This window comes from Cynoglossus semilaevis, chromosome 16, assembly GCF_000523025.1.
Source record: "Cynoglossus semilaevis isolate Cse_v1.0 chromosome 16, Cse_v1.0, whole genome shotgun sequence".
Classification (NCBI taxonomy): Eukaryota; Metazoa; Chordata; class Actinopteri; order Pleuronectiformes; family Cynoglossidae; genus Cynoglossus; species Cynoglossus semilaevis.
In genome coordinates this window covers 10,472,126-10,482,991 of record NC_024322.1, presented here as the reverse complement: position 1 = coordinate 10,482,991, position 10,866 = coordinate 10,472,126, and the positions used below count along the sequence as shown (strand labels likewise).

Here is a 10,866-nt window from a genome sequence, read left to right as displayed (position 1 = left end):
ACTGTGCAGTAGGCCTGTTCTGATGACGGACGTCGTCGTCGGTACAACAGCAAAAACCCTGTCGTTATAACAGAAACCTGTACTTTTCTCACTGACTGTTACGATGTTACTTTTTCTTTTTGAACGCGGTTACTCCAGATGGGCTGTTTGGTCAGTGCCATACCTCGAAGCAGAACCAGGTGCGGTATCAGGTGACAGTTCCTGTTCTGAAAAGGATGCAGGAAGTCCTTAAACAGCTAATGCTACAAGGTACAGTTGTACTCTCTCTCTCTCTCTCTCTCTCTCTCTCTCTCTGTCTATAATTTTATTTTTATTTTAATTTTTTAACATGTTTTTGTTCTTGCAGGGCTGTCGTGGCAGGATGACTTCACCCAGGCCATTTTAGCAAAGGAGCTGAAGAGAGTCCCCCACACCACCGTCTCCTCTAAGACTAACTCCCCGTCTTCCACTCCCCATTCATCCCAGTATGAACTATTAAGTCACTTTGTTTTGTTTTTATGCTTGAGTTTTTGTTGCAGGTTTTCTCAGTGGGTCAGGGTGGCATTTGGTGAATTGTGTCATTTACAAGAACATTGACCACAAAGCAGAGAATTTTAGTTTAAAAAAAATGTCAGACATGTTTTTAACTAGAACTAATTATTAGTCTTACCATGGCTGTTAGTGTGAATGGTCGCTCAACAGTTGATTACTGTTGGCTGTTGGGATTGTCTCCAGCCCCCCTCCATGACTTTAAGGAAAAAAAGTGTAGAGAAAAAGTAGAAGAAAAATGAATGAATGAATGAATAAATGTACTCTGTAAACAGATTTCTGTTTTAGTTTTTTCTGTTATTCATCACAGTTCCTGTTTGTCTCGTTTACCAGTTCTAAACAGCAGGTCCCCAGTTACCACAGCTCAAAGTCGGGGTCTGCCTCTCCGGGGGGCAACTATTTGGACTACATGATCGTTGAGCCTCCTCAGTCACAGATGCTCATGCAGACGGCCTCCATGGACCCATATGCGTACCCCCAGGTTCAATTTACTCACATTACAAACATGACAGAAAATCACATCTGAGTGGATGAGTAACGGTGACATGATTTTCACACAAACAGCACAGGTTCCCAGATGAAGAGAGATCTCTGATAGGCATCGGAGGAAACTACGGCCGCCCCTACTCCAGGTCCCAGGCCAATCAGAGGGAACGAGAGCGTGACAGACAGCTGCTACAGGAAGCCTTGTCCAAGTACCTGACATCTGCACAGCCCTTGTATCGCCACAGAGGACCGGCCTCCATGGTTCCTGCAGGTCAGACGGTGGACACACACACACACACACATACTTTTATCAAAATATCAAGGCATGTCATATTTAGACAGTAAGTAACGAATCGTTGGCTCTTCATCGTTCTCTCGTGTTGAAAGCAGATCTGCCGTATTATGAGGACATGGTGCTGGAGGTTCCAGTGGACTATGTAAAGGACTATACCCTAGAGGAGAGACTTGGTACTGCAGGCAGACAGCAAATGCCGCAAAACAAGAAAGTTGTTCAGGACTACAGCTCACTGTCTAATAACAACGGTGAGACAAGAAAAAAAATGGATGGATTAATGGATGATGGATAGATTTCAGAGTTTCCTACATACTCTAATCTTAATGTATACAATGTGCAGTGTGTCAACTGCTCTAAATCTAATGAGCGTTAACTGTGTTCAGATGATTTACTCCAGAGGATGTCAGGAGTCCTGCAGAGATATGGAGTGGACCCCAGAGCCCTCAGTCAGGAGCAGCTCTACAAGCTGGCCCTGACGTTGCAGCTGCCGCAGACCCAAGACAAGATAGGTACACTTCCTGATACGTACATCATGGTGAACCATCTTTTTTTTAAAAAAAAAAAAAGATAACAACATTGCCCATCAACTTCCTCTTTGTCTTGTATTTCCACAGATCCAATGGAGAAAGACCTCCTCATCCTCAAAGAGGTGAGTCGGCCCCCTCAGCTCAGCTGTGTTCACAAATTACAACCATCTTTTTTTTTTAAAAAAAAAAGATGGTTGTAATTTGTGAACACAGCTGAGCTGAGGGGGCCGACTAACCACTTTGAGGATGAGGAGGTCTTTCTCAATAGGATCTGTGGAAATACAAAACAAAGAGGAAGTTGATGGGCAATGTTGTTATCTTTTTTTTTTTAAAAAAAAAAAGATAACAACATTCCCCATCAACTTCCTCTTTGTTTTGTATTTCCACAGATCCAACGGAGAAAAACCTCCTCATCCTCAAAGTGGTTAGTCGGCCCCCTCAGCTCAGCTGTGTTCACAAATTACAACCATCTTTTTTTTTTAAAAAAAAAAAAATAACAACTATGCCCATCAACTTCCACTTTGTCTTGTATTTCCACAGATCCAATGGAGAACGACCTCCTCATCCTCAAAGAGGTGAGTCGGCCCCCTCAGCTCAGCTGTGTTCACAAATTACAACCATCTTTTTTTTAAAAAAAAAAGATGGTTGTAATTTGTGAACACAGCTGAGCTGAGGGGGCCGACTCACCTCTTTGAGGATGAGGAGGTCGTTCTCCATTGGATCTGTGGAAATACAAGACAAAGAGGAAGTTGATGGGGAATGTTGTTATCTTTTTTTTTTAAGCCCTGTAACAAGTCTGGTTTGATTTCACGTCATAGATGCAACTGCTGAAAACAGATGGAGGGTCAAATAAACCACAGAGGCCGGCGTCTGTGCCTCCTGCTGCCTCACCCCCACCCTCCCCTGATGCAGTCCGAGCAACACCCCCGGTTAAAGGCACCAGCACTCCACCCTCTGCCCCCCAGACTCCTCAGGCTGCTCCTGCAGAAGCTGGAGTAGTCTTGAAGGAGCATGAGCCGCCGTTGGTGGAGGGTACAGGATCCAAGGAGGAGTACGGTTACATTTTCACCAATGACAGGTCAGCGCCGACGCAAACAGAATACTATGCAAATGAAAGAGGTGTTGTTTTAAAATTCTGCTGTAGTTATCAACTTTGTTTTGTTCTTGTCAGTTCCCTGACTCTCATCGATGGAGTGAAGCTGTTGGAACTGCTGGCTGATAAGATTCACCTGACAACCCGCAGCTTCATCAACATCAGGTGAAAAAAAACCCTGTCACTGTCCAAACAGCAGTCCTCAAATAATAGGAACTTTCTGACTGCTGCAGCAGCCGTGTCAGTCAGTTGTTAAAGTTGTAAGATGTTCATTTGAATAATGAAGTGTACGTGTGTGTTTTCAGTGTTGTGGGCCCTGCACTTACATTCCGCATGCGCCAGAATGAAAACAATATGACGGCTGCAGACATGGCTGCTAAAGCTGGTGAGGACTAGGAAACACAGACATACTGTAGGGGTCGCTGTTGTACTGTTTTCTTAATATTTACACTTGAGATTGATGAAGTTACTTCTGATTGATGGTTTATTGGATGATGTGGTTCCATAGTGCAGTGGTTAGCACACCTGCCTCTCAAAAAGAGTCCTGTCCTGGGTTTGTCTCCAAGAGGAACCTCATACTTAATGGCACCTCCTGTGGCAGCCTGTGTCAACTGCAAACACTCACATTGTAAATTCCTCCACTGTGGGACAATAAATGGACTCAATTATTATTATTATTATTATTATTATTAGCAGCCAAATATCAGCCAGAACAACAGTATTTCTCTATTACTGTTTCCTCCATTCACTTCTATGTTAATGAATCTAAAAAATATCTCTCGGAAATAACAATCTGTTGTTTTTTTTCTATTGCCTCAGCATCTGAGAAAAACTTCCTGGAGGCTCAGACAGGCATGAAGATTTTACAGACTGGCGTGGGAGAGGTAGATGCGACACACTCACACAACCTACGAGTACATTTTCCTTCATAACCAAAGATCAGTAATGTTTGGAGTGGCTGCCATGGCAACAGAGGGAAAACGGCCGCTCCGTGTTCCGTACCATTTCCACTTGAATCTGTCATTCATGAGCTCGACTCGATATCGCCAAATTGAATTAACAATTTATGTCTTTTCCGACGTCGGTCACCACACTCACTGGCTGAAACCTTTTTGGTAAACGACTCTTCAAATGTGACGTGACCTCTGCAGATGAGATGTCTGTGTATGTCGACATGATACCAGAGTGTTGCTGCACACCCTGTGGATAGGTAGGAGGAGGATGGAGGGGGGAGGGGGGATAGGTGACCAGAAAGAATATCAGACACTGTGTGACAGCCCACTTTTCAACTGGTGCCATGGTGTTTTGCCCCCCCCCTCCCCGACTCCCTCTGCTGTGGCTTCTGATCCTGGAAGCCATAGCAACAGCCACAGGTGTCATTAACCTCATTATTTGCTCCTATTCACTGCAACACAATTCACCAATCTGCCCTGCCTGCATTATACATGCTGCAGGGATTGGATTAGAAATCAGAATAAGAACCAGAATTACTTCTACTATTGATTCCCAAAGGGGAAATTATTTTCCAGGAAATACAACTGATATATTCATGTACATATGTAACATAAACATTCAACCGTTAAAAAAAAAAAATGACTGTACTTATCCAGACATGTTGTTATCAAGGAGGAAGAAGGAATTAATTCATATTTGTGGCTAAAATGACTGTACTTATCCAGACATGTTATAAATAATTGCTATTTGAGATATAAAATCTATGTCCGGAGCAGTGTCAGGAGCAGACTGACGTTGCTGTAAAAAAAATAAAAAAATAAAATGTGTGTTCTGGCTGTTTCAGAGGATAGATGCACGGGGTCTCCCTCAAGTGACCAAAGTGTCCCAGGGCTCCAGTGGGACAGTCATCACTCTAATTTGCATGGCCGTTGTGGGTGGTGTTCTGGTGTTGGTCATGGCTGTGGTGTGTATGAAACACTACACACAGCAGGTGGCAAATGAGAAACTTGGGCTGGGGCCAGAGGGAGGGACTGAAACCCACTTTGACTACCAGGTATGATATATTATAATTATATGTATTTACTTTATAGTTATATACTTTTAATTCTAATTTAAAGTAGGCCATGGCTTTATACACGACTTTCTGTGAAAACGAAAATTATCTTAAAATTAAATAATCCATCAGTTTAAAATGACCTTACTATCATCATTAATAGATAACTAATGTCCAGGTCTGCAATTTGTAGTATATTTTGGGGGGCTAATTAAGCTAATACGGCTAAGCTAATACACAATTAAAGATAGCAAAGAAATAGTCCCAGTCAAAGAGGGTAGATAAAAATGCAGTCAAAATAGATTGATTGCTTGATAAAACTGATTAAGTGACATCAAGTTAAAGAACTAGCATGATAGCTAAATATAAAAAAATAGACAAGCCTTACAAAGCTACAGGAAATGTTAGCCCAGAAATGCTTAAAAAAAATATCGATTTGGTCATAGATTTATTAAATGTGCTAAAAATGTTTTATTCATTTTTCATTTAAATGCTCATGACCTCCCTTCAGGAGCTGTGTCGGCAGCACATGGCGTCCAAAACCTCCCTGTGCCGTCAGGACTGTGTGGGTGGAGGCAGCGGCACCATAGCGGGCACTGCCATAGGTGCTGGGGGTCGACGTGGGACGGACACGTCACGTGTCAGCAGCGTTTCTTCACAATTTAGTGACGGCCCCCAACATAGCCCATCCTCAACCCACAGCTCTACTCCATCCTGGAGTGAAGAGCCCGCCCAGTCCAATATGGACATTTCTACTGGTCACATGATACTGGTGAGTGTGTGTGTGTGTTTAAAAAAACCAGTGGTTCTTAATTATTTTCTGTCATGCCCCCCCCCTTTGGGGATAAAAATGTTTTCACGCCCCCCCAACCCACATCCCCACAAATTGAAATACTATTGAGAACCTGATAACATGTATATTTTTTATCTGTACAAAACACTGTATGAGTTGCTGCCACCTAGTGACTGGAGGTTTGTTATCATTCAAGCATTACAGCAGTGGGACACTTATGTCCAGTGTGCCATATTTAATTGGAAATCCCTCACGACCCCCGCCCTCCAGGCACCTCACCGCGCCCCACGGGGGGGCCTGCCCCACTGTTTGAGATGTACTGAAATAAACCAACAAATTTTTATGGATAATTTTAAATTGCTGCTTTCATAGAGACATGTGAACTGTAGTACACTGCTAACCCTTCCAGACATACAAGTGTTGCATTGTGGGAGACATGAGTCTCATCAGTTGCTAAGAGTGTTGCATTCATGGTCTGTTCAATTGTAAAATACTCTCTTTACTCGCCAGCTGTGATTCTCTGTGTTTCTGCACATTTCTTAATGACAACAGACTGGGCCACTCTGAGGTCGTGTCTGGGCCACATGTGGCCCTCTACCCACTATTTGAATATGTACCATTTGGGGAACACGTTATGTCAGTGTCTCTATTTGAATATGTACCATTTGGGGAACAGTGTCAGTGTCTTAGACATTATTTGTATTTACACAGTGTAAACGGAGGCATCATTTCTGACAAAGGATTCCTGTCTGTAAATGAATAGTTTTGAATGAACAGTGTGATTTACCTTGCTGTTACTGTTACAGGCCTATATGGAAGACCACCTGCGTAACAAGGATCGCCTTCAGAAGGAGTGGGAGGCGTTGTGCTCCTACCAGGCTGAACCCAGCTCAATCACTGTGGCTCAAGACCCAGTCAACATGGACAAAAACAGACACGCCGAGTGTCTCCCCTGTGAGCTCAACCATAAATCACATTTGTAGGAATAGGAATCATTAAACATAGGTCAGCCTTCACCAACCAGACAGACAGTACTTGACTGACCAGATGATTTTTCAAACATTTTTTTACTCTCGTGTTTTGTCATCAGCCGTTTTCATTTATTTATTTATTTGCCATGACTATTAATCTACATGTGTTCTCTTCCAGATGATCACTCTCGGGTGAAGCTAAAGACTGAGGCCAATCCAAATAAACACGACTACGTCAACGCCAGCAGCATTGTAAGGAATACTTAATCACTTGTGCAGATTGTCGTAGAGACTTGTCCTCTTAATCAAATGAAGGTCATAATAAATTGCGCTTCTTTAATTACTCGGCACCAAGAGGCTCTCATATTCCTTTCTAACCCACAGTTTGATCATGACCCACGCCAACCAGCCTATATTGCCACACAAGGGCCTCTGCCTCACACGGTCACTGATTTCTGGCAGGCAAGTGCAGCCGTCCAAACAGATTTCAAATATTTTTTTTGCACTCCATGTCCACTAATCTATGCACTCTCTCTATTGTCTATTATTCAGATGGTGTGGGAAAACGGCTGCACAGTGATCGTGATGATGTCAGCGCTGGTGGAAGATGGAGAGAAGCAGTGTGAGCGATACTGGCCTGATGAAGGATCATCACTCTACCACATCTATGAGGTTCACTTTAATTGATACTGGGTTTAAACTTTATCTAACACACTTGCTGCAGAGAGGGTCACATATTTAAACATTATTATTATCCAGAGAACCATAACCTAGACATGGCATGGACCAAGCTTCCCGCTCTATATAACCCACGAGCCTACTGGCATTTCAGCAAAGCTGATAAGGAGAATGTCAAAAATCTGTTTAGTTTTATTTTGTGAATATCTTTCGGCCTTTAAGATAAGCTGAAAAAGCTTGTACTTTGTCTCCCCCTGGTGTCACACTGAAGCAAATCATCGAATTATTATCTCTTCAATGTGTAATCAGATTTTTCTTGTTTTCTTAGAAAAATATTTTTAAAACATTAAGTTTTTAATAGCTAATGTAAGTGAACATGGTTTTAATTTAAAATAAATTCAACTTTATTAACTGAGACAAAAACGGAATCAAAAATGTCTGACAAAAAAAATGAAATCATTATAAAAAAGAAAATTTGATATCTATTCAAACTCCTCTTTTGAATTTTAGGTGAACCTGGTGTCTGAACACATCTGGTGCAAAGATTTCCTGGTTCGCAGCTTCTACCTAAAGAACGTCCAGACACAGGAGACCAGGACTGTGACACAGTTTCACCTGCTGAGCTGGCCGGCTGACGGCATCCCCACCTCCACACGACCATTGCTCGACTTCCGCAGGTGAGAAACTTCACCATATGTAAGCCTGATTTTAATGGACGGCCAACAGTAAACTGTGGGTCACGTTGTGGGTTTCACCTTCTTTGATCGTCTTCATCCTCTTTCATCTTTTTGTTGTTTTATGTGTTGTTTTGGTTGAAGGTTGGCATCCGTGATCATGCCTCACACACCTAGGACTTTTTCTTTCTCTCTCTTTCTTTCTCTTCTTCCTAATATGCAGGTTCATAGGTTTGTATTTTTACATCTCCCAGTGTCATTTTTGTGGTTTGCAGCTAGTACTCTAGCTCCAGTTGCATAGTCACAAAAATGAGCATTGGCAGGTGTGACTGACTACTGCAAGAGGGACAGTAAATCTGTTGCTATATTTTTTCCTCTTTCCTGTTTTCTACCCTCGCTGTCCTTCACAATCTCTTGCAGTTTCTATTTCTTTTCTTTCATTCCATTGTTCCAATACCATTTCTTACAAACCAATTCCACTGTAAGTGTTTTCATTTGTGTACTCACGGACACTGAGTACTGTCACCAAAACGTCATTAGGTTTGGTTCGAATAAACTTTCAATGCACTGTTACAATATAAGATATATTAATTATATATACATGATAAATATATATATAGAGATGGTATATATCATAAAATAATAAAATTAAACTTTCTACAAACTTTCTTTCTAGCCGACTGAACAGAAAGTGAGCAGAACTTTTACTGCAATCTTAAATGGAAGCATTGTCCCCCGATTTCCAGTAAACAGTGTGTCCCTTCATCTTTATAGCACCATTAGCACTAAAGAGTTCACACTCTATAACAGTTAAATAAATCTTAACAAAAAAGTGACATGGTGAGGTGTTAACTCCTCATCCATCCACTGAGCCGTTCTTAGTCTATGTTAAACAGAACACTGAGACACTGAACTGCAGCAGGAAAACAAAAACACTGGCTAGACACTGAGCAGCTGATTGCGGTGAAAAACCATTAGAGAGTGTTGGGTCACTGGATTACTATGTTTTTTAAGTGCCAGTATCTGAATGAAGTATCGGCTGTTTATGTACCTACTCCATGCTTCTCTTTATGTTTTCACATTACATTTACTATATATATATATATGTATATATATATATATATTAACCTCAGTTCCTATAAAACATGCAAAACATGCCAAACACTACATTTGGTCAGTCGTTTCTCTACTTTCTCTTGTTCCTTTGCTTTTCAGAAAGGTGAATAAATGCTACAGAGGTCGTTCCTGCCCGATCATCGTTCACTGCAGGTAAAGGAAATGAACCCGACACTTTCTTAGGAACAACAGGAAAATACACAGCTACTAAAAGAATATTTACAGTGAAATTGTCCTCATCATTTCCACAGTGACGGCACTGGCAGGACTGGTACCTATATCCTCATTGATATGGGGCTGAACCGCATGGCCAAAGGTGAGACGCTCTGTCAAACCTAAACAAATGAATCTGTAGTTTGACCTTCGTTAACAGAAACCCAAGGTGACGCTGATCGCCCTTTGACAACAAAGCTTAGCTGTTCAAGGTCACACAGTACTATAACAAAAGAACGTTATTCTTACTGTGCAGAACACACAGTAACAGGGCAGATTTTAAATAAATGTTAGTCTCTAATATGTTATTACAAGTGTGATTCAACATAGTTCTTGCCGACTCAGGGATTGTATCAACTACTGCAGTAACATGATTAAATATTTTTATCTGGTTAATCAGAGAGTAGCTGTAAATTACTCACGAGTAATCAGGATTAAGTTTTCTCAACTTTTTATTTGTGATTTATCCAAATGATAGAATTACTAATATGGAAACGTGACAAACTATAACTGAAGCCTTCCCACGGTGTGTTCAAATAACAATGTGTGCATCCACTGTGTATTTGATCAACAATAAATCAAAACCTTCAATTTATTTTAACAAGGATATATTAATATAAACATTATTTATTTTGTTATGATGACCTGGGTGACTGAGAATATCCACAAGTATTGTTTATTTATTATTAGTACTATTTTACTTGAGCTTCTCCTACAAAAAAAGCCCAATCTCCCCAGAACACAGAACAGTAAAACTGATTTTTTTCATGTTAATAAGAATGTTTTAAATGGTGATTATTTTTGTCGTTTGGTCTTTAGGAGTGAAGGAGATTGACATTGCAGCCACGCTGGAGCACATTAGAGACCAGAGACCTGGTCTGGTTCACACCAAGGTATGACAGTCAGTGAGTCTATTTTCCTGTTGTCTGGAACAGAGTGTTCCTTTCTGTCTAATGTGGGTTTTTTTTGTTTTCTCAGGACCAGTTTGAGTTTGCTCTAACAGCAGTGGCTGAGGAAGTGAACGCCATCTTAAAAGCGCTGCCACAGTGAAGTGTAGCAGCTGAAGACACACTGAGGACAGACAAGAAGAGGACACAGTGCACATGGACACACTGTCAAAACCCAGTCATTTATGTTTGACCATCACTGTAAATAAGAACTTGCTGTCTCCACACTTGCCTTTTTAAGCATGCAGGATTTTAACATCGCCTCAATGTCTGGGTTTTGGAACATTTTGAAGCATTTCGTGGAAGATGAATTAAATTACATGTAAATATCAGGGAGTGGGTTTTGCATAATAACAGCACAAACTTGGTATGTTCTTCTCTTAAAAAAAGAAAAAAAGATAATAGACCACAACAAGGCTGTTTTCTCAAAGAGGGAGAATGTGCACACACCCTGCATCGTGTAGAAAGTAAACACCAAGCAAGGAACCATTTGCTGTTAAGTCACAGAGTGAGAAACAACACAATTAATCTCTGGTG

General features: G+C 41.2%; 1 protein-coding gene across 1 annotated transcript in view; it reads left to right on the top strand.

Moving 5' to 3' along the window:
* Positions 1-10,772, top strand: part of ptprna (protein tyrosine phosphatase receptor type Na) — a 15,692-nt gene extending 4,920 nt beyond the window's left edge. Inside the window, exons 3-24 of the mRNA XM_008328603.3 lie at positions 139-249; positions 347-464; positions 862-1,009; positions 1,093-1,285; positions 1,405-1,557; positions 1,693-1,818; positions 1,924-1,958; positions 2,655-2,914; positions 3,008-3,094; positions 3,235-3,314; positions 3,749-3,813; positions 4,728-4,937; positions 5,449-5,709; positions 6,537-6,684; positions 6,880-6,953; positions 7,086-7,163; positions 7,254-7,373; positions 7,890-8,056; positions 9,269-9,322; positions 9,421-9,485; positions 10,202-10,275; positions 10,361-10,772. Coding sequence (XP_008326825.1) covers positions 139-249; positions 347-464; positions 862-1,009; positions 1,093-1,285; positions 1,405-1,557; positions 1,693-1,818; positions 1,924-1,958; positions 2,655-2,914; positions 3,008-3,094; positions 3,235-3,314; positions 3,749-3,813; positions 4,728-4,937; positions 5,449-5,709; positions 6,537-6,684; positions 6,880-6,953; positions 7,086-7,163; positions 7,254-7,373; positions 7,890-8,056; positions 9,269-9,322; positions 9,421-9,485; positions 10,202-10,275; positions 10,361-10,432 — 2,699 coding nt within the window. The 3' untranslated portion in view covers positions 10,433-10,772. The remainder of the gene's footprint in view (positions 1-138; positions 250-346; positions 465-861; positions 1,010-1,092; positions 1,286-1,404; positions 1,558-1,692; positions 1,819-1,923; positions 1,959-2,654; positions 2,915-3,007; positions 3,095-3,234; positions 3,315-3,748; positions 3,814-4,727; positions 4,938-5,448; positions 5,710-6,536; positions 6,685-6,879; positions 6,954-7,085; positions 7,164-7,253; positions 7,374-7,889; positions 8,057-9,268; positions 9,323-9,420; positions 9,486-10,201; positions 10,276-10,360) is intronic.
* Positions 10,773-10,866: the final 94 nt, after the last annotated feature.